Genomic DNA, 25,821 nt, shown 5'->3' on the forward strand with positions numbered 1-25,821 from the left:
GAGTGACAAGTCACCCCCCACCCCACCCCCAGTTTGCTCAGGACTGAGGGGGTGTCCAGAATGAAGGACTTTCAGTTTTAAAACCAAGAAAGTCCTTGGCAAACTGGGCCAAGTTGATCACCCTCCAATGAGCTCTGAAGAAATGTGGGACAGTCCAGAGTGGAAACGGCCTCCCTGAGATGCCAAGGTCAGCATGTGCACTGCCAGGTGGGGTCCCCATGCAGTCTCCCATGGCCCTTTGCCAAGGTGGATATAAGCTCCTCCCCTTCACTTCTGCTGCAAATACATCCACCCCTTCCTCTCGCATGGCCTCTTGGGGAAGGGCCGAGGAAGACAGGTAGAGACAGCCTCGAGCTCTGCGGCTCATTAGGCCAGTGCCCGGATTCTCTTGGGCCATGGGCCTCATACTGGGCAAAGGTTTTTCAGGGGTGGATATGCTTTGATTTTGGGGAGTGGGGGTGGCACATTACTGAGGTCTCTAGAGGATCAGAAGGATGCCAGGGAGATCCAGCTCTCCTGCTCCTTCTTTATAAATAGGTTCAAAATCAGCCCCCCTGCCCCACGTCCTCTTTCCTCCCTTTCCCTGGTGTGTTACTCCTTCTTATATCCTTCCATGTGCCGAGGAAGCACTCACAGAGTCTCCCCCTCTATAAAGGGCTGCTCTAGGAGCTGTGGAGGGGACAGAAGACATAGAAGACGTTGCCTGGCCTTACAGGCTACTAAGGGCCAAAAGATATAATCCCATGAGACAACCTTTGCTTGTCTTGTGGTATGGATTAAAGTGCTACAGGGAGGGAGAGAGAATTCCTAGTAGTAGAGAAGAGGGAGGGCTTCATAGAGGAGGCCTTTATACTGGCCTTGAGGAACAGGGAGAGATCAAAGGAACTTCCTCTGAGGAGGAACGTGAGTAGAGACCCTGCCAAGGCTTTGAGATGGTAAAGGAGAAGGTGTGTTGGTGCAATCTACCCCTCACATACATGTCCTCCCTTCTCTTCTCTCCTTTCCCGGCATTCGGATTGGAGACAGTGTATCCCAGCCTCAGATCTCCCCTCCCCTTCATACTCCTGTGTCCGCCACCTGCCTTTGGAGGGGAGTGCTACAGAGAAGAAAACTTCTAGGTGTAGGTTATTCGAGCAGCATTTTGTATGAAAGCCGCACATTGCTCCCTTTGCCCTTTCTCCCTGGGCAATCTAAAATGCTGCAAGGAGACCACGGAGGCCACCACCAGGCCCCCTCCCTCAGGGCGATCTCCCAGCTGTGAATCACAGCCACCACTCAGGCTGTGCAGGCTGGGGGCTAGGGAAGGATGAGGAGAAGCCAGCCTGAGATCGCGTTTACTGTGGGTTAACTGCAGAGAGAGGTGAGAACAGCACTCATAATAATCACTTACCTGCCCTGGAACAGCACCATGTGTAGTAGGTGCTCAGAGAGTATATGTCAAGTGAATAAACAACGGGCTGTTGAGAAAGCACAAGGGAGCTGGAAAACCTGTGAGCCAAACGAGGGAGTGTGAAGCCTTGAGCAGGGCACTGCCCCTGCCCCTCTCTGGGCCTGTTTTCTCATCTAGACTGTGAGAGAGTTCAGCTAGATCAGGGGTCGGCACAATATCGCCCATGGACCAGATCTAGTCCCCTTCCTGTTTTTTTTTTGTTTGTTTGGGTTTTTTTGGTTTTTTATTTTTTTACAGACTTTGAGCTAAGAATGTATTTTACAGATAACATCAATTAATATCAGCTAATGATAGGGAACAATAACTGTCAACCCTAATTAAGCAAAATATTATCCCTGCAAAAAAAATTTCATTCTTTATTCCATTTATAGACCTGCATTACAAAAAACTATAGTCAGTTATTATATTTTGAATTTAGTCAAAAACCACTTTGTGGCATATACCTACATAGTACCTTAAGTTTTGCTTCTTGGCCTGCAGAACCTAAAGTATTTACTCTCTGGCCTGTTACAGGAAAGTTTACTGACCCACGGACTAGGTTGTCTCTGAGGCTCTTTGAGCTCTGGTGCTTCCCTGTGGGGGTGTGGGTACAGGGGAAGGGAGGAAGTTCCTGGATCCTTGTTTCTCTCTCCCTCCCACAGGCTTCCACAAGGTCATGGAGGGCATCCACAAGGCCATCGAGCTGGGCTACAGCCCTGTGAAGGTGAGGACATGCCATGCCACTGCTGCCGACTCCTCCTCCACACTGGCTTGGCCTTCCCCCCAGCCGCTGGCCCGCTGGACAGCTGCAGCTGCTGCATCCCCAGCCAAGGCCTGCTGCAGTGTACCTCCTTGCATTTCTTTCCCTGCTACATCCAGCCCTACCCCCCTCCCCAAGACAGAAGGGAGAAAATCAGCGATCCCATGGAATCTCCCAACTTAAGGAGACCTGGGTGGGGAGAAGCAAGGAATGGGTCCCTCATTGGAGGGTCTTTGGTAGTTGTAAGACCCCCAAAGAATTCAGGGGGCGGCCTTCATGGTCCCATTATCTCCTGGCCAGGTGAACTGTGTGGTGATGCGAGGCCTGAACGAGGACGAACTCCTGGACTTTGTGGCCTTGACTGAGGGGCTGCCCCTGGATGTGCGCTTCATAGAGTACATGCCCTTTGATGGTCAGTGACAGGACGCGGAGTAGGGTGGGAGAGGATAGGAGGCTGGGCCTGTGGGTTGAGTGGGTGGGCAAGGCCTGGTGATGCTGCAGGTACTGTTGACCCCAGGGATGTTGGGAGGGGCCTGGGCAGGTGCTGGGCCCGGGGTCTTAATAGGGCACTGGGCTTCTCAGGGTTGGGTATGGAAGATTTCAGCTACCTGTTTTAGGCAGGGCCCCTGTCCTCCAGTCTAAGAGTCTGGAGAACTGATAAATGCTGTGGGGGAGGATGAACTTGAAGATGCCCAGGCCCCTTCCACCTTGTGATTCAGTAGCTCCTCCTGCCTCCCCCAACTCATATACAGGCAACAAGTGGAACTTCAGGAAGATGGTCAGCTACAAGGAGATGCTGGACACAATCCAGCAGCAGTGGCCGGAGCTAGAGAAGCTGCCAGAGGAGGAATCCAGCACAGCCAAGGTTAGGGAGCAGGAGGGCAGGGCTGGGCCTCCACTCTAGGATAGAGAGCGGGGGCTGAATGGAGGTCAGAGTGCAGTGATGGGGGGTGGTGCAATAAGCAGGAAGTACCACAGTGCTGTCACAGCCACCCTCCTGTGTCACGGATGAAGAAGCAGGCCCGGCTGGGGCTATGCAGATCAGGGGATAAGAAACTTATTGGAGGACAGCGCCGGTAGGTGGTGCAGGGAGGGCTCATCCTGCTCTACTCTGGCTGTGCTGCCCCAGGTCTCTGCGTCCTGAGCAGGTTTACCCTAGGGCAAGCCAGGCACAGGCAGAAAATGGGCCATCTGTTGTCCCAGAGTCTGCGCAGCCTTAGGTGCGCCCTTCCCTCAGGCTCCTTGGCGACGGCGAGGAGTGGGGTTCTGGTGTAGGGAGTGAGAGCCTGGGCTCAGGAGCTGTCCGCATCCCTCTACTGCCTTTCTTTCTCTCCCCCATTTCCAGGCCTTTAAAATCCCTGGCTTCCAAGGCCAGATCAGCTTCATCACATCCATGTCCGAGCATTTCTGTGGGACCTGCAACCGGCTGCGAATCACAGCCGATGGGAACCTCAAGGTGAGTGTCCCCCCACCACAAGGTCCCTTACCACCTCTGAGTTATCATCTCTCCTCCCACCTGTGCTCCTTGATTGGAGAGGAAATAGCAGGGCTGCCGGGAAGGTTGGTGCAGCAGTGTCAGGTGTGGGGCATCGTGGGAGCAGCAGATGAAAGTGAGCCTGTGGTCCCTGTGGCACTGCTACCCTCATTCCTTCCTTGCTTGTTTCTTTGGGTCCCTGAAGTGGCTTCTGGTTTATTGGAAGGTCTTTTCAGCACTCAGTGCTACCAGAGGGGTGGATTGAGGGTCTATGTGCACTTAGCCTGGCCCCCACCATGGCTGGCCCCAAAACCAGCATCCATGCTCATATCTCAGAAGCAGGTCCTATGCATTCAACATTATGGGAGATGGCCCCTTTTCTTTAGGGCCGTAAAAACTCACTGGCAAGACCAAACAGGTGATGTGTGGCAGCACGTGATTCTTTGTCAAATGCCTGCTGGACAGGCAGTGAGCATGGTGGCCCTTGAAAAGGAGCACAGTGGCCCTGGGCAAGCCTTGAAGAGTGGCAGGGGTAGGAGAAGTGAGGAGGGAGGATGCAGATATGAGGTTCATACTGATTTATCTAGGGCAGATTAAAGACAGACAGAGGGAGACCACATTGTAGAGGGCTTTGGTTCTGAATGTGTTCTATTGATTGTAGGGTGCCATGCAAGGGTTCTGAGCAAGAGGGAGACGTAATCCCCCATCTGTGTTTTAGGTAAGGTAAAGGTAGGAAGGGAGAGTCAAAGAGCTTGGTAATGTGTGTAGAAGGAGGAGGGGAAGGCATCAAGGTAGCTGATGGTCTTGGGGCCTGTTCAGGATTAGGGGAGGGAGAGTGATGGGGTTTAGATGCATCCAGTTTGACATCCAAAAGGAACAGTTCAGCAGGTTGCTGGGAAGACTGGGGTTTTTTCTGGGCTGGAAAAATAGAATTGGCTTGTACTGTATGTGGTATCTGTATCAGATAGGGTCCCAGCAGGAATTGGAAGGTGGATTCTGAAGAGAATGTAATGAAGAGGCTGCTTACAGTGTATAGAGTCAAGGGAACCAATAAGGGATGTTGAGGCATTCTGGATAGGAAGCAGCAAATAGCTGTTCCCACAGACAGGAAGGGGACGGGAGGAAGTGATGTCACTGGGGCCAGTGTGGGCCAGAGCCTTGGAGGAAAGGTGTGGAGGGAAGCAGGGAGGGACCAGGGACTTTTCTTTCCAGTCACCCTCTGATCTCCCAGGCAGAAGCCAGCTGGAGGGGAGCCCACAGGCCAAGTGCACAGGGGGAACCTGTGAACTAGTTGCAGAGAAGGGCGGACCTGGTGGGGAAGCATGAGGAATAGCCAGCACTGTGAAACAGTTATACCTTCGATCTTAGATTTCACTGCTATCTCATCTTCTCTAGCAGTCTCTGTCCTTGCGGGCTTCTCAAACATTCTCTTGTCTGTGTCCGCAGTGCCTTGTGCAGAGCTGGCACTTAGTAGATTCCTTTATATGTTTCTATGAAAGGATGGCAGGTATCTCAATTTCTGGGACTGCCTTATCGTCTCTGAGCCCCCCATAGCACCCAGCCCCTCATAGGAGCTGTGGAGCATTGAATCAAGTTTGAATGATTTCAGGATGCCACCTCCACCAGCCCTCAGCTGTCAAGTACCAAGCAGGGGTCAGAGACTCACATAGATGAGGGGCAGGCAGGTAATGTCCATGAGTGAAGGGACCAGGAGGGGACTCAGGTGAAATAAGATGTGTGTGCCGTGTCTCGGGGGGACTGTTGGGACTCAGCTCCAACTGATTGGGGCCATTCTCATGGCAATAAAGAGGGCATTCCATCGAATGTCTCTGGAGAAGGTAGAGATCTGGATTCTTATGTGCTATCTCTATTGGCATCTATTTAATTTTTTAAAGTACACTGAAGAAAATATGACCGTTAAGTTAGATACAGGCTTTGGGAAGCCTGATTTTGCTTCTTGCCTTTCTAGCCTCTCTGACTCCTCCATCCAGCTCTTCTGTCCCTCACGGCCAGGCATCCTGCTGTGGGAGGCCTGGGTACGGGTGCTCAGCCCTGGGGGGACTCAAGGGATGGGGGCTGGCTGCTCAGAGGCTGGGAGGCCAAGGCTCAGGGATGAGAGAGACATGTTGTCCTCACCCCTGTGCAGGTCTGTCTCTTTGGGAACTCAGAGGTGTCTCTACGGGATCACCTGCGGGCAGGGGCCTCCGAGGAGGAGCTGCTGAGAATCATCGGGGCGGCCGTAGGCAGGAAGAAGCGGCAGCATGCAGGTAAGGGCATGAGTGGGGAGGCCAAGCTGGTGGTGAGTGGCCGCTGTCAGCAGGAGGGAGGTCGGAGTAATGGGGGACAGGACAACAGAATGCCTGGGCAGAAGTGGGCGGGATTCAGTGTCATCCCCATGCCTCCTGTTGGGCCTCTGCACTTGGTGTGCAGTGATGGTTCTCCTGCTTCGGGAAGTTGGCATAGCAGAGGCTGCACAGGAGAAGGAACCTCAGTTCTCTTGGGCTGTTATAGAGGGCAAGGGGAGAGGGTCCCCATTGATTGTCTCTCATCCCACACACTGCCTTCTGTTAGGGAGGGCAGGGTCCTGGGCATCCCAGACTATTCTCAGCTCTGTCACGGTGACCCCGTGGTGTACATGTGGGGCTTTTTGTCTGCGTGTAGATACTGGAGTGTGTGTGCCCGGGAGCTGCCGGAGTACTCAAGTCTCCTCACCCCACCCTCTGCCTCCCCCTTCCCTGCTCTCTTCTCCCTCTGCACTCTCCCCTCTCCTCAGGTATGTTCAGTATTTCCCAGATGAAGAACCGGCCCATGATCCTCATCGGTGGGTGACCCAGCAGTACGTAACCACTCACCCTTGTCATGTGGGGATGCCACAGGGTGGGGCCCCTGCCACAGGCACGCCAGCTCCTGCATTTCATCCTGATGTTCTCCTGCTTATTTTTCTTCTGTCCCCTCTTTGTCTTACTCCTTCAAGCCTTTCCTGTTTCTCCTCTTCCCTGTCCATGCTCCCCCTCACTATACATGCCACAAAAGTGATCATTCTTTCTCCCCAGGAATTGGGGCAGGGGATCCTCCAGATTTAATGATCACTAAGTTAGTTCCCTAAGAATTGAGTTTACAGACAAGATACTATGGGAAATATTTAGCCTACTTAAATAATGTCTCTCAAGTCAAGCACATCCCAAATGTGCAGAAACTGACAGGTAGATTCAAATGGGCCAGAGAGCCTTGGGAGCTCTGCAGGCTTTTATTACACAAAGGGTGGCCCATGGACCAGCAGAGCCAGCCCCCTCTGAGAATGTATGAGACATGGAGAATCCCACCCCAGACCTCCTGATACACACGCATGGTCCATACTGCAGGAAGAGGGATGCCTGAAATTGTATTCAAGCTGGAAGATTCTAGAGCTGAGGAAAAAGGTCTCTACTTTAACCAAGAGCTCAACTACTATTACCTGTTCATAGAGAATGGGAAAATGAAAATAACTGTAATTGGTAGTTTAGGGTGAGAACTAGCTATAGTTTTCTAACAAGAAAATGAAGGGACATTGAGAGATCATTTGATCTAGGCCACAGCCTTCGTGCTTCAGATCTTAGGTGCTTCTTAAGAGAACTTTGGAAACAGGACAGTTTTTGTGAGGAGGGGAGCCAGGAATAACTCCATGTGACCATCTCATGACAGTCAGAAACTGGTGGGGTTGTCACCCTGGGCTTTACCTAGTGAGAAGGGCTGTCAAATTGTATTATAGTCACCTTCTGTCTGTGTCCCTTCCATTTTGCCTTGTCTCACTATGCTTTTTGTTTTTCATTCCTCTCTCCCCATTGTGAGAGAGGGCGCTCGAGGTGGGGTAGGGAGAGTGCTGGGGAGAAGAGGCGGGAAAAAGAACTACCTTTTGGACTTAGTCTTTCCTCTCTTTCCTCTTTGCCTTCCAGAGTTATTTTTGATGCTCCAAGATTCCCCACCAGCTAATTCAAGCCTTGCCCCCTGGGACCCCCTTGATGTTCAGGGTCTGAGACCCAGAGTGAGTTTCTCCAGCTGGATGATGACTTTGTGGAAAGGATGCAGAGTCTCCCAAACCCCTCCCCTAGCCCAGCAGTGGCTGGGGTCAGGGTCACCTCAGAGACACTACAGTTCCCACATGGATTCTGAAACCAACTCAAAGTGCCTTAGCCCAGTGTCTCAGGCTCCTGCTGCCCCATCAGGATCCCTGCCAACCTCACACCAACTAACCCATTTGGACTCAGAAGGACGAGCAGCTATGGTAGATGTGGGCAAGAAGCCAGACACAGAGCGGATGGCCGTGGCCTCAGCCCTGGTCCTCCTGGGGCCTGTGGCCTTTAAGCTCATCCAGCAGAACCAGCTAAAGAAGGGAGATGCGCTGGTGGTGGCCCAGCTGGCTGGAGTCCAGGCAGCCAAGCTGACCAGCCAACTGATTCCTCTCTGCCACCACGTGACCCTGAGCCATATCCAGGTGCAGCTGGAGCTGGACAGCACGCGCCATGCCGTGGTGATCCAGGCATCCTGCCGGGCTCGGGGCCCCACCGGGGTGGAGATGGAGGCCCTGACCTCAGCTGCTGTGGCTGCCCTCACCCTGTACGACATGTGCAAGGCTGTCAGCCGGGACATCGTGTTGGGGGACATCAAGCTCATTAGCAAGACAGGGGGCCAGCGGGGAGACTTCCGTCGGGCTTAGAGCTCCTGGCCCCTCTCACTCGTGGGCCCCCAGGTCTAGGGATGGGATGTAGTTTCGCCTGAGGGAAAGATGTCACATTTCTTTAATTGCGGTCACTGTTTACCTTCACCAGTAGGAACTGGAGGTTAGCCTACTCTACTAGAGATCTCTAATGACCTGTGGGGCTTTGTTTATACACAGAGGACACTGGCAGGCCCTTAAGCCTTCCAGGACACTGTCACAGGGGGGGTTGCAACAAGCAATGCTGGATAACTGAAAACTCACTTCGTATTACATGCGGACTATTTCAGACCACCAGTTTCAGACAGTCCAGCCCATAACTTCTACTTCTCATTTTGGGTTTTCTCTTCTCCTACTTCCCCAGGGAAAGAATAAGGGCTCATTAAGCAGAGGAACCCACTTTGAGGAGGGAAAAGCATAGGCTTGTGTAAAGAGTGTATCACTACTTCTTTCTAGCCGATTTGCTTTCACAAGTTTGTGAAGCTGCAGCCCCGCCCTGTCCTTGCTTCTCTGCCATCCCTCCTTTGCAAGAGCCAGCTATCCCTCTGCCTGAGCCTGTGTCCCATCAAATATGCAGGCTTTTGGCTTCAGTCACTGTCCTGCCAACTTCTTTTTCTCGACCCCCTCCTCTTAAGCAGGACACACACACCCATGTGTGGACTCAGGACTCCTGACTGACCACACATCCCACATCCGGCACTGCTGATTGTTGTTCCACCCCCACCTCTTTATTCTGGAACATATCAGGGGAAGAATATTGCTGAAGATTGCCTTCACCCTCACAGTGCACAAATAAAGCCACAATGCCAACTTTGGAGATACAAGAATGAGGACTGTGTCTGTGCAGAGGGCCCTGAGCTGCTATATCCCTAGGGAGAAGGGGGAAGCAGAGACCCTGGAAAGTCCTAAAGAACATGTTTTCTGTATATCCCCCCAAGGGAGAGTGTACAGTGGACTGGGAAACATAGAAATGCACCATCTAAGGCAAAGTCAGGTGGGGGTGTCTGAAGCTTACTGCTTGTATCACCAGCTGCTAAAGAGCAGGGGAGAGTAGTTAGTTGCTCCTGGTTTTCACATCCCCAAACACTGACCTGGCCTGCCGGGTTCTCTAATATGGATGGGCTTCTTTGGGTCTGTCCTCAGTGGTGCCCCTTGCCTGCCTCACCTCTGCCCTGTGCTGAGGTGTTCTGGCAACTGTTTAACAACCAGCTCCCTGGAAAACACAACTTTCATATTAATACTCCCATCTTGACCAATTTCAAGGTACCAGTATAACGTCACATGGCTTGCAAAAGACCTGAAAATGTAAACAGTCCATTCTCAGCTGGTAGAAGCTGGCTCCAGCACACCCCAAGTCCCCCCATGAGAAGAAGGCACAAGTTTCAAGGAAGGCTGGGTAGGGATGGTATGGGTTTAATATTTTTTAGTATTACAATATATTCTTATAAAAAAGGTGCAGGTAAAGACACTGCAAATTTTGTACATTAGCTTCACTTATCATCTGAGACAGCTGGTGAAAGCAGCCTTGGCATGAAGGTGTCCCTGGTAGAGGTCAGGGGGGATGGTCATGGCTCCCCAGTTGGTGGGAATGTGATAGGACTGGGGAGAGCCTGGACCAGAGCCTTCCCCATCTACCTTGAGGGTGTTCTCCCACCACCGCAGGGAGGAGGAAGTGCTGCTGCTGAGAAGGGATGGGTTGTGTTAGGCTGACTATGAATTTTATCTTGGACACAAAATTAGACAGTGGGAGAAATTTATCTGAAGGTGGCAGGAGGGGTGGGAAGGGCACTGTGGAAAGCAAGGCTTAAACATTTAACATCAAGGACTAGCTCAGCAGCCTCCACTGAGCACCAGTCCCTCCCTGCTGAGTTGACTCTGATGGTCCATGGTCCAAGGCACTGTTGGAGAGATCTGGCCACAGTGGCATCTAGGACCAAAGCCACTGGCCAGATCTAGAAAATAATAAATAGAGAACAAAAAACCATTTGGGGGTGAAAAGGCTGAGCTCTGGAATGATATGTCTTCTGTAAACAGCTAAACCATGACTCTGCTTTTCTGAGGATGGAATGTGTTGTGAACAGCTTCCATATTCCTTGTCTTTCCTGGTGTGTATCCAGCCTTCCATGGTGGGTGGAAATGCCAGATTTGGACATGCTTGGACAGAACTGGAGTCCTCCCTGTTCCCTTCCTCTTGCGGGTTAGGCTGATCTCAGCCTGGCAGGTTTGGGAGAGGACCTTCAGAGGTCCCACCCACAGCTTCCCCATCATCCCAGTGCCTGCTTCTTGCAGTGAGGCTCTCGGGTGTGCAGATGGATATAATGAAGCTCTCTGCAGCTGCTCTTCCTGGAAGCCTTCCTCGCCCTCACCTGGGTTCCAGATGGCCTCTTCACACCTGTGCCAGCCAGGCTTGCACTTACTCTGATCCCTCCCACAGAACACACGCATCGCCCCCTCCAACCAACGCACATGCTGGGCTCACCAACCCTGCTTCTTCCCCCGCAGCTACTATGCCCCACCCCAGGAGTCTGATGTTGAGAAAAGGCAGAAGACAGGCAGCTGAAGAGCGGGCCCAGCCCACCAGTCTGTCCACTGGCAATCACCCTGAGCCTGGGAATGCGGTCCGAAGGTCGGAAACATAAAGGCCAGGAGCTGGTTGATGGTGAACGTCAGGCAAGCTGGTCTTACAGAGGATGAAAGATCAGCTTGGAGTGGGGGTGTGTATTCAAAATAAGAGCCTTGATGGAATTGACCTCACTCTCCTCATGTTAGAAGAAAATCTGTCTATATACAGCCGTCCCACCCTCCTGCCAGGGACTGCTCAAGATGGACAAAATGGAAGGTGGGAGTGGACGGGAGGACAAGAGTGGGCCCCTTGCAAGTCAGGTTGAAGATCCAAATTGGGTACCAGAGATGGTGGTGGGGCCTCCTCCCAGACTTCCTTCCTTGGCTCCTTTCAGGCAGTGCACTCCCCAAGGAAGCTGGCCTTCCTCCTCCATCCCCAGTCCCCAGCTCTCCTGCCTGCTCTTCTCTGGACCCTAAGCCCAATGCCTGGGGGTTGGGGAGGAGGGCACCCTCAGAGACTGCATGTAAATGCAGAGGGCAGCTTTGGCCCTTAGGACTGACTCTCCAGGGCCAGCCTCAGCCAGGTGCATGTGGTTCCAAGTGGTATCCTGCAGGCTGGGCAGAGAAGCCACCACCACGGCTTCTGCCCTGAGGCAGGTGTTAGAGAAAAAGCTGGGGCCAGCACGATTAATATTAAGTGGTGGACCAAGGAGCTGTTGGGTGGAGCTCGACATTCAAGTGTCGCCCTCTGGCTAGGGGCTCTGGGAACTCCTAGGCAACATGTGAGGTCGAGGTCTCTGTCTCACTTCAGGACGATGGTCAGGTTGTGTGGGGTAGTGGGGGTCCCGACGCACAAAGCATGAGGTGTGGTGATGAAGTCTCTCCAGGTTCATCAAGTAGCTGGTAGTAAGCCACAGTCGTGGGAACCCAAAGCTGAGTTTTCTGGATTGTGGGTTAGTAGATAGGATGGAGGTGGGGGTAGGGAAGGAAGGGGAGAGACTTCAGACATGCAAGAGAGTGGCCAAAGGACTTGTGATGCAGGAAAACAGGCACAGCTACTCCGTCTGATGGCTCTGGTCCCTGCATCATCCTCCCAACATTTGGTGTTCTGGAACATACCAGAGCTGATCTAGCTAGAACATATAATGCTCTTCCGTTTCCATGTGAGAGGAAAGTTCTCCCCAGATCAGTGTTCCATTGAGCTTCCCCTTGAGAAAAGGGAGCCTGGATCCCCTCTCCCTGGCTCTCAGGGCCATTCCACTGTTAATGCCCCACGCGTGAAATCTGGACACAGTGTGGGGAACTTTGCAGTCTAGATCTGGAAGACTTCTGTGCCAACATGGGGGTGCCATGGTGGGGGATGGGGAGCAGGGTCCCCTCAGCTTGCGGTTGCCTGGCCAGACCGTGGTATGCCAGGGATGTCCAAGCCAGCCTTCAAGAAGGCCCCTGGGGGCCAGGATGCAGAGAGAAGAATGCAAAGGTGAGAAGGGAGGAGCCCTTAGGTAAGCATGGGGAGACACCTGGTCCAGCCCCCACAGCCCCCACCCCAGGGCCCAGCCCAGGGCTCTACACCAGCACCAAATGGTTGAAGTATCACCGCACCTCCGCCTCTGCTCAGCCCCTCTCGGCCTGTCCCAGTCTCCAGCCTCCTGTGGGGCCAATCCCCAGGTCAATAATTTAGCCTGTGCATTGCCCGCTCCCGGGTGACCTCCAGGGCCTGGCTCCCTGATCGCTTGCGGCTGCGCTTGAGCTTGCACAAGTCCTTGTCAAAAACTTCCCCGGAGCGCAGGGCCGACACCAGGTCGTCGAACTCGCCTCCCTCCTCCAGCGCGCTGCCCGCCAGGACCTGCCGCTGCCGCTGCCACCGCTCGCGCTCCCGCTGCTCCTTTAGCTGCAGGGGATTGGTGGGGGGTAATGAGAGGCTGCAACCCTCTCTGGGAGGCAGGCTCAGGCCAGGGCAGCCCCTGCATAGCCCAGCACTCCTAGGCTGGAGGCTGGTGTGCCACAGTCCCTGCCCTCTGCATCAGCGCAGCCCCGGCCCTCTCACCATGGCTTCCATGCGTGCCCGCCGCTCCTCCTCCTCCTTCCTCCTCCTCATGGCCTCCAGGTCCTGCCGGGCCTCCGAGAAGGCCTGCAGGAAGCTGTCAAAGATGCCAAAGAATTCGTCCGGCTGCATCTTGCTCTCATGCTCCCCGAAGTGCCTCAGGGCCTTGGCAAACTGTGGCAGGAGGGAACAGCGTTGGTGGAGAATCAACCCAGAGCATGGTGGGCTTGGCCCCTGAGGTTTGCTGGGTTCCAGCCAGAGCAGAGCCCAGTCCTAGGCTAGGGAGGGGGGCATTATCATCACAGGGAGGGACGAGACTTAGGAAAGGCCTGAGGCTGCCAACTTGGGCTGTTGACCTCAGAGCCACCTCTGGGTCTTTTGTGATGCAGATATGGGACCAGGAGGGATAGACCATGGCAAGCCCTTCCTAAGGTCAGGAACTGCCTGGTCAGAACTCAAAAGTACCTCAGAGATCATCTAGTTATTGGGTTATTTAAACCCTCTCTGCCTCAGGTTGATCATCTGTAAAATGGCGATAATAAAAGAATCTACTTCATAGTGTTGTTGTGGGGGTTAAATGAGGTAATAACTATAAAGTACTAGCTATACCTATAGGTGCCAGGCACCGTTCTGACTTTATCGACAGCTACCACTTCTAATTCAAACCATTCAATTTCCTCTAAGAAAGACCTCACTATTCAAAGCGTGCTTCATAGACTAACAGCATGTGCCTCTCCTGGGAACTAGCTAGAGATGCTGAATCTCAGGCCCCACCCTAGGCTTCGTGAATGAGAATCCACACTTTAATAAGACCCCCACACATGGCATCTGTGTGCATGTCAGTGTGAGAAGCAAGAAGAGGCAGAGCAACCAAGGTCAAAGCTGAGCTGCAGAGTCAGGATTTTAACTCAGTTCTATCATTTACAGCTGGGCAATTTTGGGCAAGTTACTTAACCTCTCTGATTCTCGGTGTTCATATTTGTCAAATGGGATAATAACCTTTTAAGAAACCCATAAGGTACGTGGAGAGATAAATCACTAAAAGACTTAATGCGGTGTCTGACACCTGATAAATGGCCCATGATCTTTGCAGTGTGCGGTTATCATTGCTTGTCTCATGGGAGTGAGGAATTGCTGTTTCCCCAAGGCTCTGTGTCTCTGGGTTTGTCTCTTCTGGGCAGTCTGTGGTAGGAACGAATGAAGTGGCTGTGTGTGGATGAGGCTGAGCAGGAGAACAGTGGAGTCAGAGTGGGGGCTTGGGCACCCTTACCTTGTCCCTGGCCTCATTTAGCTGGTCCTCCAGCTCTGAGAAGCTGAAGCTGGACACTGTGATGAAGTCGCTCATGACTGGGACAAACTTATCATTGGGCTCCCGCACCTGGCGTCTCTGATATTCCAGCTCCTGAGGAGGGAAGGTGAAGTGCTGCTTAGACTGATGCCAGGATGAGAGTCAGAGGTCAGCATTCACTGCATCTCCCACCCTTCTTGTTGTCACAGGACACTGAGCCCTTTGAAAGAGGGACACCCCAAGTCTCACAATTCTAAGGATGGCAAAATCTATGGGAGTTACCAGTGGGCCACTCTGCCTCTGCTGTATGTGGGATCCGAACCCTCGGGTGGGAGCGCCGCCGCGCTTCCCAAGCGGCGCACTTATCCAGTGCGCCACCGGGCCGGCCCGAGAATCCACACTTTAATAAGACCCCCACACATGGCATCTGTGTGCATGTCAGTGTGAGAAGCAAGAAGAGGCAGAGCAACCAAGTCCAAAGCAGAGCTGCAGAGTCAGGATTTTAACTCAGTTCTATCATTTACAGCTGGGCAATTTGGGCAGATCTATTGTTCATTCCACTCCACATCCAAATAGATACCATGCTGGACAGTGACATGGATACAGTCAGATGGATGTCCTCTTTTTAGGGGACTAAACTTAAGCACCAGGTAATCCAATCACCCTTTTCTGAGGGCTGCCCCCATGACAAAGTGCTGTGCCTACTATGCCAGCCAGCAGCTTAGAGTCACAGAAGGCATCAGACAGGGTGCAGTGACAGACGGCGTGGGCAGTTCCCTGACAGCATCCCCTCAGACCCAGGCAGGCGCAGGTGATGTACTTACCACCTCGACTGCTCGGAGGCCCCTCTTGAGGTTGCCCACCTCCTTCTCTAGCTCTGCCAGGCTGTGGGGAGACAAGGCGGGGACATCAGCTCTAGACTCAGGAGCTGAGGCTGGATCAGGGAGAGGGGTGGCCACTGACATGTGGCCCTGGCTAGTCACCTCCCCTCTGTGCCTCTGTCTGTGCTTCTGTAAAGTAACAGGGGTGAAACTTGGGTTTTGTGGATCTTTCCAGATCAGAAATGTCATGCTGCATATCAGATGGTTTCCAACATATGCCACTGGCTTAGATTTATTTTCATTACCAGCAGGTCATGCTTATAAGCTCTTCCCATGGTGTCTCATGTGCAGTAGCATTCGATACCAGTTAGCCACTTACCACTACGCTTCTGTTCTACTGCAGATGGCTCCTATCAGCCTATATGTTCAGGTCTGATTTCTTGCCTGCAGCCGATGCTGTTGGTGCTCCAACTGTGTTTCCTTGAACCATCGTTGTCGTGTATCGCCCGGACTCTTCCAACTGTGTGAGCACTTTTTCTGAGACCAAGCCCCCTCTGCCTACACTGTGGCCCAAGAACTATGACCCCTGCCCTCCAGCCCATCAGCTAATGACTGGCAGGAGATGCTGCATGACTGCCCAGCTCTCTCTCCTGGGGTGGGATAACTGCAGCAGGTGTCTACACTGTCTCCCAGAGTTCCTTAGTGAGTCTAAGCTCCATTTGCCCACAGTGCTAACCAGCTTAATCACATTCCGTTATTGGCATTCTTTCTGTCCCTTGCTCACTTCCTCACTCCCCTACTGTTGTTTTCTGGAGCATCTCTGAAATAAGGATTTAAGAGCAAGTTTTCTTTGTTTGGTTCATCCAGGAGCAGACCCTGAGACACTGCCCATTCCTAGTCAGCCCAGATAGGCCCTGAAGGAGGAAGGTGTGTGTGAGATCATGGGGAAAAGGAAGTCTTGGAGGGACCCCTCACTTGACTTTGGCAGCTTCTGGAAGATGCTGCAGCTCCGAAGGCATGTTCAGGATGTCAGGGAAATGTTTCTCCAGGATCATGATCAGGTAATGGAGCAGAGAGATGTTTCTGTGGATGAAAGTCAGGTCAGGAGTAAGGGACTGAGGAAATTGGGAAGGAGAGTCAGGAGGAAACCAGGGTGGGGTGTGTGGGGTGTTAAGGAAAAGAGACAACGAGTCTTGGGCTGGGAAATGGAGGAAAGATAAGTGGGAGGAGGGGAGAGGTCAGGGTGAGGTGAGGCGGAGGTTCAGGAAGCAGGGGGGTCCCCACCTGTCGATGCTGGACTTGGTGTCGGCGATCTTGTTAAGGCTGGCCACCCGGAACCCATAGGCGCCCCCACGCTGCCCTTTGTTCATGAAGTTGCCGATGGCCAGAACAACCTCCAGCATCTGCTTTAGACGCTTGCTGCGCACCAGCTCCCGGGAGGCCAGCAGGATGGCTGGGAGAGGGGGGACAGGTCAGAGTCCTGAACTCCAGGAAGGTGCCACAACGGAGTTCAGAAACGGCACTATCAAGTGTCTGCAACTCTTCGTGGGGCAGAGACCATCCCCATTCCTCAGCAGACCCATCTTCTCCATGTCCCCACATCCACCCACATCCAGGGGAGAAGACAAATTCACCAGAGGCCAGTTTACCAGATAACCCACTCACATAAGTACAAGTTCTTCCTGAGAATATATCTGAGAATATCTCTTCTTGCATGTATTAAATGATTAATGAATATATTCATGAATATAACACTTTTACTTCCCTAAAGCTAGCATTTAAAAATTTAAATTTCAGCATTTTACATATTATGGGATTGCTTCTGCTTCTTTTGCAATACTGTATTTTATAAATATTTTGGAAAGAAAAAATCCATCAAATTCTAACATGTCATCAATTATAATATTCCCATCTTATTTCTGTTCTATAAAATAATGATGTGCTTTACAGTTCATGGTGTCTTAGATTTGATGAAATAAGTTACTTGACATCCTGTTGAATATCATTTAAAAATTTTTTTCAACCTTAAGGCACGTTAAGCATTTCCTCCCCAACTCCTTAAAAGATAAAATTGTTAGAAATACAATCGAATACCGACAGTATCCAAAACTTCAGTATTTCATTCTGATGTTTTGCTCTGGCCCTTTGTCAGCTATTATCCTTTTATGGTGGATGTGCAGGAGTGGGATACGAATCTTACACTGAGATTTTGGCTACTAGTTATGGAGTATGGTTTTTGAATATTAAAAGTGGTGATGAAAGACCAAACTATCCTATGATCTTTGGCTTATGTCAAAATGAACAATCCTTAAGATGCTGCTATGAAGATAAAATAAAAACAACTTGACTAAAAGTTTGCAGAAACTTTAAAAGCTCTTAAAAATAAGTAACTGTAAAAAACAATCCTTAAGATGCTGCTATGAAGATAAAATAAAAACAACTTGACTAAAAGTTTGCAGAACCTTTAAAAGCAGTTAAAAATAAGTAACTGTAAAAGAAAGCTGTAAAGATGAGTAACAAGTAAAGTTTGTCTACTTTTAAGCTGATAACTCCATACCTAAAAGCAGCATTCCTCTTGATGGGCATTTGGATTGTTTCCAGGTTTTTTAAAATTATGAATAGAATGGGTAAGTTATGTATATGGGTATTCATATAATGGAATAAAATGCAGCACTGAAAATGAATTAATCAATTGTTGCAAAGAACATTAGAGATGACTCACAACCATAATGTTGAGTAAAAGAAGCCAGCATAAAATTATTCATGCAATATTAGTCCACTTGTATAAACTTCAAAACAGACAAAACTAATGTAGAAGTCAAGATAGTTGTTAACTTTAGAGAAAGAGTGATGGTTGAGAGGGGGGAATGTTTGGGAGAAGGACAATAAAGACTCTGGGGTGCTGGAAACATTCCATTTCTTGACCTGGGTGTTCATTATGCAGGTGGGTTCACTTTATGAAGATCCATTAAGTAGGATGCTAATGATTTGTGTACTTTTCTATATGCATGTTACATTTCAATAAAAATTTTATTAAAATAAACCTATTTATAGAAGTTTCTGGTAATTTATATTGGTTAAGATTTTTTTTAAGTTTGATATGCTATTTAAAAAAAATTGCAAAGGAATCCTTCTAAAAATGCTTAAAATGTTGGCAAAACAAAATGACAAGAGTTCAAAGGAAATCAGTGTATATGGAAAAACTTCCATATGCAATCTTAAAATTTTAGATACATTCACAAGAATAATATATTCGTGAATATATTCATAAGAATATTACATGTGCAACCATATTCATCTTTACCGTATTCAGTGTATTCATAATAAGAATCGGTAAATTTGGTATATTCAGCTATGAACATATTCACAAGAGTATATTCAAGAAAAATATGTTCATGAATATATTCATAGAAGAATTGGTAAATTTGTCAAATTTGGTGAATTGGCTTTAGGCAAATTGGCCCAGAGCCCCTGCAGGGGGATGGGAGAGTGGGTGTCAATAGCTCATCACCCAGCTGGAATAGGCTAAATCTCAGCTCTTCCAGGAATATTTCCTGGGAGAACTGGAAGGAGCAATATGAACCCCAACTTCTTTTTTTTTTTTTGTCCTTTTTGTCTTTTTTACTGACTGGCAACGGGATCGCAACCCTCGGTGTCGTGCCCGCACCACGCTCAGCCAGTGAGCGGGAACCGGTCTCCACATGGGATATGAACCCTCGGCGGGAGCGCAACTGCGCTCCCAAGCGGCGCACTCTCCAGTGCGCCACCGGGCCGGCCCTGAACCCCAACTTCTGCACAATTCTTTTGTCTCCGTCCCCGGTCAGGCACACCAATCTGATTCTGTAGTACACAACTTCAGGCACCTCTTCCCTGCTCTGCTATAGCAGAGCAATTATTACAGAGCTGAGCTATAGAAGGGTGGCTTTCCCCAGCAGGTTTTGCTATCCCAAACACGTCTTGCTCTGCCCAGCTTGATATTAAAGGGAGACTTAGTCCTAGGCATCCACCGACTAACTCTTAGAGAGTTTAGGAGCAAAAAACTGTCTGAGATTAAAACTTCCTGGCGGCTAAGCTACTCTGGTTCTATAGCTCCAAATGGCAATTTCTCATATTTGCTCCACTGAGCCAAGACACACACAGAGTTGAGCACATATGTCCTGGGCTGATCTCCTTGTCTGTGTCTCATGCCTTAAAGGCAGTCTGCAGCAGGAGGAAAGAAAGTAGTGAGGATAAGGGTTCGCCCATCACCAACCAGGGCAGGAGATACCGCCATACCCTAGAGGTGGCAAGGCACCTATGATATCTTTCCTCCTCCCTCTGGCCAGTTATCTATGATCACTGCCTGCAGGTCCCTTGCTGCATGAGCACACATGCATGTGTGAGCGCATGTGGTTTGAGGGGCAACAGGGGCCAGATTACAGAGAATGTCTGCCTTTAGCTCTGCATGCTCCACTCTACGCCCAGAATCCTCTCTGAAGGAGCTCATTGGATGCCAGGATTGCCACTCACTGGACAGGGCATCCCAGGGAGTGCTGGCTGGCCCTGGTGTCCAGCAGGGGGGGCGCATGCTCCAGGCTGCCCTAGCCCAGCACCCTCAGCATCCTGGACACAGGCTCCCTTGTTCCCTCTGCTGGTCCTGTCCTCACCACAAATGAGCCCCCAGCCTCTCCTGCTTCTCCCCTCCTGGGTGTGCATGTCTTCCCACCATCTTGACCATCCACCTTTCCCTCAACTCCATGCCCCTTTCTCCTCTGCCATCCCCACAGGCAGCCCCAGGGAGATGCCCTCTGGACAGCACTATAAGACAAGAGTGAAGGGATGGATTGTGAAGAACAGCATCTGCATTCCTGTCCTGGCTCCACCACCTGCCAGGAGCATGGCCTCAGCTAACTAACAGCCCCATTTTAGAGATGAGAGAATGGAGACACACAGAGGTTAATAACAGCACCCACCCACGGGATTGTTGTGAGGACCAAATGAGACCTCCGAGTAGAGTGTTTCACACACTGCTTGGCATAGTGTTCTCATTTAATTACAAATTTCCCATCTGGACATGGTGTTGAAGGGATTTCCCTGAATTTGGAAATTAGATGCCTCCGGGGATCACCTTGCACAATGTTCTACTTTCTGAATGGCTCACTCTTAGAATAACATGCTCAGAGATCTTCTTTGCACTTAATACCACTACAGTAGGGTAAAGACCGATGAGCTCAGTAGGCACCAGGCACTGTTCCAGGTGCTGGCTGTTATCATTATCTTCTCAACATTTCTGTCCCATGCTGGGGCAGATGTCACCAAATGCCCCACCTTGGAGTTTGAATGCTGAGGCACAGGGAACATGTCACATGGCTGGCACATGTGCTAGTATAAACATATTTTTTACAATGATAATAGCATATTTTTATAATAATCATAATTTTAAATTTTGTCTTTCACTTTGTTTTTTATCTTTTGGGTTGAGAATAAGGAAGAGTTTTCCTTTGCCCTTGTTCACTGACTCCCACCAGCCTGACTTCTCCAGATGCCTCTCCACTCCAGGCCCCCTCCAGCCCTCAGCCCTACCTTCCACTTTGGGCTTGGCTTCAGCCAGCCGCTCCTGGAACTTCTTCTTGAAGAAGAGGGCCTGCAGTCGCTGCTGGTAGTGGTCGATCCTGTGGACGGGGCGAGCTACATCAGGAGGTAGCCCCCACCCGCCCCAGCTCCGCGAGCCAGCTCCAGCTCCCTCTTGAGCTGCCCACCTCCCTCCCCGGGCCTCTCCTGCCACGCCTGCTGCCACAACCTGCTCATTTCATAGAGGAAGCGGTCAGCGCGGGCCATGCGCTCGATCTCATGCTTGTGCTCCTCCAGGAGGTCAATGTCGCTCTTCTCCGGGATAAACTTAAGGAGCTGCAAAGAGCAGGTGCGAGTGAGACAAGAAACTGGTGAGCAGCTGATGTGGGGGGGCAGGGTATGAGAAGCCATACACTGACTGCTCAAGATGGGGAGGGGGCCTTAGAAGAGACAGGCAGCATCGTGTGAATGGTTTATGTTTCATCTGCCCAAAGGGGATGGCGGGGCACCAACTCTACACTCTTTTTCCTTCACCTTTTAAAGTTGACATACAGCTTACATACAGTAAAGTACACTCTTCTTAACCACACAGCTCAATGATTTTTTTCTTTTTAAAACAACTTTATCAAAGTATACTTTACCTAAAATGAAATGCACCCATTTTAAATGTCAGTTCAATGATTTTGACAAAAATCTTCACCCATCTAAATCACCATCCAGATTAAGATACAGAACATTTCCATCCCTTAAGAAAGGTCAATTGTGTCACTCCAATAAGCCACCTCCTCGCCCCAATATAGCCTCTCAACTGAATCCTATCACCTTAGATTTGCTTATCCTCGAACTTCATATAAATGAACTCATGCTGTATATTCTCTTTCGTCTGGCTTCTTTTGCTTAACATGTCTGACATTCATCCATGTGCATGGCGTAGTTTGTTTTTTATCGATCACTGAGTGGTATTCTATTGTAGGAACATGCCACAGTCTATTTCTTCACTTTCCTATTGATAGACAGCTGGGTTGTTTACGTGTGGGGGTTTTATAAATAAAGTTGCTATAAACATTCTTGTGTATGTCTTTCAGTCAGTATTTGAACTTGTTTCTCTTGAGCATATACCTATGAGTGGCATTAGGGGAATAGGGTAGGTGTATGATTAGCCTTAGTATGCATTGCCAAGTAGTTTTCCAAAATGATGGTGCTGAATGAGAACACTTGCTTCACGTCCTTGTCAGCACATGGCATTGTCAGTCTTTTTAATTTTAGCTACTTTGGTGGGCATGTGGTGCCACCTCATTGTGGTTGCTGTATTTCCCTAATAGTATTGGACACAGTGTCATATGATTATTGGCCATTTGGAAATTTTCTTTCATGAAGTGCCTGCTCATATCTTTTGCTCATGTTTGTCGCTTTCTCACTGATTTGTAGATTTCTTTAATCTGAATATGAGATCTGTGTTAGGGATCTACAAAAGGTTCCTGGGAGGATTCGTGTGATTTTTTAATTCCATTTTCCACTAACTTTTTAAAGTACTCTTGAATGGCAAATATCTTCCTCTAAGGTTTGATCGGTCTTTTCCTTCTGGTGATAGTGCCTTTTGATAAACAGATGTCCTTAATTTTAATGAAATCCAATTGATGGTGCTTTTGTTTGGTGTTCTCTAGGTTTCTCTTAAAGGACACTACAAATTGAGGTGGAAGAGATAGGGGCAAGTTATGCTATTGGTCACCCTGATTTTGTCTTGAGATTCATAAAGGATTGTACCTCCTATCTTCTTCCGGGGTCCTTGAAAGGTTGGCCCAAGGAAGTTTCTATAAACCTTCTTCCCTACTCCTCCAACCTGATTTCTCCTTGACCCAAGAGTCTCAGCCTCTGTGGGGTCTGTCAGGAGGGGGCGTGGCTGAACCCTCACTTCAGCTCCCCTTCCCTTCCCACAAGGGTCCTCACCTGCTCCAGCATGTCCTTAGCGAGGTCCTCCTGCTGGTCCATCTTCAAGACGGCCTGCCGGATCTCCTCATTAGAAAGCTTCAACCTAAGGCAAAACCCCACTCCCTGAGCAGCACAGTCTGGCCTCTCAGCCCAGCACAGCTCCCAAGCCTTTTCCAAAAGATACAGCCTCGGCCTTCTCTCCCTTCCTAATGTGAACTTGGAGGTCCACTTAACAGTACCCCCTCCTGCTTTCCTCTGCAAAGCCTTCTCACACTAAGCAAATATGATTCACTCCATAAGCTCGATCATGAGCATTTTATTCTCTAAAGAGAGACTTGAGTCTCTGGTCTCTTGTGTGAGGTTCCATCAGAGCTGATAGGGGCATTTGGGAGTAAAAGGGATGTCTCCGGTGTTGACTGAGGAGACAGGACAAAGTGTGTCTGATCCTTCTCCTCCTCCTCATGCCTAAAACATAAACAGCATCTCCGTGGGAGGATGGGACTAGCAGCAGGCCACTGCGGGGGCAGTTTCCTGCTTCTCTCATTCTCAGAAAACAGAATCACTCTCAGTCTTCTGGCAGCAGCACCTCAGCTCCCACCCAGCTGTTCCCATCAGTCTTGATGGCTGGAGAGAGGGAGAAGCCATCCCCAACCCCAACACACTCCCCCTCCCCCACAGCCTTTTCCTATTCCCTCCACGTGCACACCCACTGGGAACCCTGGGGATTCAGAACTCTCTCCTATCATTGAGTGAGAGAAACTGAGGCCTGGGGCTTTGTGGGAGGACAGGGGGTAGGAGGTGGGGGCGGATGTCCCAGAGGCGGCTGGGGCAGCACTAAGAATAGACTAGAAGGCAGTGCCCTCTGACCCTGGCTCAGGCGGGAGGCCCCGCACAGAAGCTGTGCTGTGAGTGAGATACTGCCCTGCTTGTTCTGCAGCCACGGGAAATACTCAGGGGCTGAGATCATGCTGCTCTGGGGCGTAAGCTGCATGGGGCCCTCCATGGGCTTAGAGCGACTCAGCTGCCAGATGCTGACCAGGCTGATCGGGGCCTCGCAACCAGGGCAGTGTCCTGTCTGCAGAGTCCCACACTGCTGCTCCACATGATTCTAAATCAATGCCCACCCCTTCCCAGCGGACAGCAGAGAGGGGGAGGCTGGAGACTGCCGTCACCCCATTCCTCTGCCACCTCTCTCCCCCAGTCACTCAATTCAACAACCTCTGTTTGTTCTATCCCCATCTTGGGCCTCTGCTCCTTGGAGGGCCCATTCCCTCCCACAAGGAACCTATTCTGGGGCGGGGGCCACAGAGGCAAGGCAAGCACATACTTGGAGAGAAGGATGATGCAGTTCTGAGCCCTCCGACCATCAATGACCGACAGCTCCTTGACCTTGCGGGAGGCCAGGTAGATGTCCTCAGTGGAGCCCAACTCTTTCTGCAACCAAGTCAAGTGGGGGAGTTGAGGTGTGTGCTCTCCCCAGTCCTCTTCTTGCCCACCCCCCAGGAACCACCCTCCTACCAACCTGGGAATGCTCCTGGTGTGAGGGGAAGAAAGAAAAGGAAAGAAAGACAGGAGAGAGAGGAGAGTGGTTACTAACTGACTCTAACAGGAGGTACATGGGACTTTACCTTGGGCTAGAATGGGCTGGGTGGGAGCATTGAGGAACCCCATTTTCAGAGATTGGCTGTTCCCATGGAGGAGGGTGTGGCCAATGCTTGTGGCTTTGGACAATGTGACATGACCTACCACATCCCCCACAGAATCAATCCCCATTCCCACCACCCCACTCAGAGAGCCTCCTCAGGCTTATGATGAGAAGTTGGTTCCAAGCCCCATAAGTTCATAGTTCCTGACTCATGGGGACTTCAGGCACAGCCCAATGTGCTCAGGGCAGAGGGCATCCGCAAGTGCGCAGGCGCAGAAACAGAGGCAGAGGGCCATGCAGAACTCTCTCCTCTGGAGTTCCAGCAGGCAGATTCCCAATAACTCAGAGTCTACCCGGCCCCGCTCTCTTCTCAGGCCCCTCATGAGGTAGCCAGGAGGCTGTCTAGCACACTGCTCTTACTTTGGGAGGTCCCTCCAAGCACACACTCTATGTGGCGCGACTCCAGGGGCCACCATTCGCGTCATTATCTCGTGAATCATGCACCTGGAGTTCTGCAGTGCCCAGCCTGTGCAGTCCCACAGGGAGGCCTCACCTTTGGCCAGAAGTAGGACAACAGACCTGTGAGCCCTCTGCTCACTCCACTAGGCAGTCACCTCTGCTGCTGCTGGGGTCTGTGTGAACTGCCTCCCTCTCCTACATTTCTTCTTTCTCTTTGGGGACCCTCCCCCATGCCACCCTGTATGGAAGGGTAATGAGGTAGGAGGTGGAACGTCCCCTCTCTTTTAGGCCCAGTACAGGGCAGCAGCTCAGGACAGTGGTTAAAAGTTGGAGTGTTCAGAGCCCCAAGAGTGACTCACCTGCTGAGAAGGATTAGTTATCAGCTCCTAGGCAGGCAGCAGCCACAGCCAACAGAGAATTAAACATGCACAACATTAGCCAAGATGTTCGGGGACCCCGGAACAGCAGGACAGACATGGGGATTTCTGGGCATCTATTCTGTCCACTTCATCCCAATGAGAGCCCCATGGCTGAAGACAGGAACCTGGACATAACCCTGGATAGAAGCTGCTTCTAGCAGACATGCACCCATAGAGACTCCCCACAAAGCAGAGATCGGGCAGCTCCTCCCTCCTGCCCTGGGCCCAGTGGGACCACCACTCCCCAACTGGGGCACACCAGGCCCACGAGTTCCCCCTCCCAGGCCTTGACTGCCTGTTCTTCCATCTCCCCTGCTGAGAATCTGCCGAGAGGGCAGAGAGCAGTCCTCCTCCCTGGGATGAGCTCATCTTTCTAAACAGGAGGAGACACAAATGCACGAGCTGGAAGCTTGAGAAAGTTGTCTCCATCAAGGCAGGGTAAGCATGTCATTGAATTTGCCCCTCATCTGTCCTTTGAGGGCTAAGAGCAGCTGAGGAGGCACAGCCCCTTCCTGACACTGATGGAGTTGAAACCATTAGCTTAGAACCTGCATAGGGCATGGAGGGGAGCCTACAGCTCTCAGGACCTCCCCTGCCCTTCGACCCACCAGCCAGGGTTCCAAGACAGGCAGAGGAGGCGATGAGGGCAACACAGCCTCAGGGATCTCTCCAGCTCTGCTGCCAGACACTAGGTGGCCCAGTGAGTGACAGTAGTGTGTGTGAGCCCAGCCCCAAAGCAGGGCACAGA

The 25,821-nt window shown here is 50.9% G+C and overlaps 2 protein-coding genes across 4 annotated transcripts in view; one reads left to right on the forward strand and one right to left on the reverse strand.

Annotated features, from left to right (window-relative positions):
* The first annotated feature begins 1,163 nt into the window (after positions 1-1,163).
* LOC103603333 (molybdenum cofactor biosynthesis protein 1) lies at positions 1,164-8,604 on the forward strand. Of its 3 annotated transcripts, XM_008587824.1 has the most exons (7): positions 1,164-2,153; positions 2,490-2,601; positions 2,942-3,054; positions 3,535-3,645; positions 5,810-5,930; positions 6,437-6,484; positions 7,596-8,604. In XM_008587824.1, the coding sequence occupies exons 1-7, from the start codon at positions 2,106-2,108 to the stop codon at positions 8,354-8,356; spliced, it is 1,314 nt and encodes a 437-aa protein (XP_008586046.1). In that variant the 5' UTR covers positions 1,164-2,105; the 3' UTR covers positions 8,357-8,604. The 3 variants fall into 3 exon arrangements, with proteins under 3 accessions (XP_008586046.1, XP_008586047.1, XP_008586048.1); XM_008587825.1 differs by lacking the exon at positions 6,437-6,484; XM_008587826.1 differs by lacking the exon at positions 2,490-2,601 and having other exon boundaries at positions 2,096-2,153.
* Positions 8,605-9,748: 1,144 nt separating this feature from the next.
* DAAM2 (dishevelled associated activator of morphogenesis 2) overlaps positions 9,749-25,821 on the reverse strand; it is a 48,816-nt gene continuing 32,743 nt past the window's right edge. The window contains exons 15-24 of the mRNA XM_008587827.1: positions 23,878-23,984; positions 22,569-22,653; positions 20,851-20,957; positions 20,634-20,722; positions 16,356-16,524; positions 16,047-16,154; positions 15,075-15,135; positions 14,233-14,364; positions 12,966-13,136; positions 9,749-12,809 (exon numbers count right to left, since the gene is read on the reverse strand). Coding sequence (XP_008586049.1) covers positions 12,588-12,809; positions 12,966-13,136; positions 14,233-14,364; positions 15,075-15,135; positions 16,047-16,154; positions 16,356-16,524; positions 20,634-20,722; positions 20,851-20,957; positions 22,569-22,653; positions 23,878-23,984 — 1,251 coding nt within the window. The 3' untranslated portion in view covers positions 9,749-12,587. The remainder of the gene's footprint in view (positions 12,810-12,965; positions 13,137-14,232; positions 14,365-15,074; positions 15,136-16,046; positions 16,155-16,355; positions 16,525-20,633; positions 20,723-20,850; positions 20,958-22,568; positions 22,654-23,877; positions 23,985-25,821) is intronic.

Source organism: Galeopterus variegatus, unplaced genomic scaffold (assembly GCF_000696425.1).
Source record: "Galeopterus variegatus unplaced genomic scaffold, G_variegatus-3.0.2 Scaffold4552, whole genome shotgun sequence".
Taxonomy (NCBI): Eukaryota; Metazoa; Chordata; class Mammalia; order Dermoptera; family Cynocephalidae; genus Galeopterus; species Galeopterus variegatus.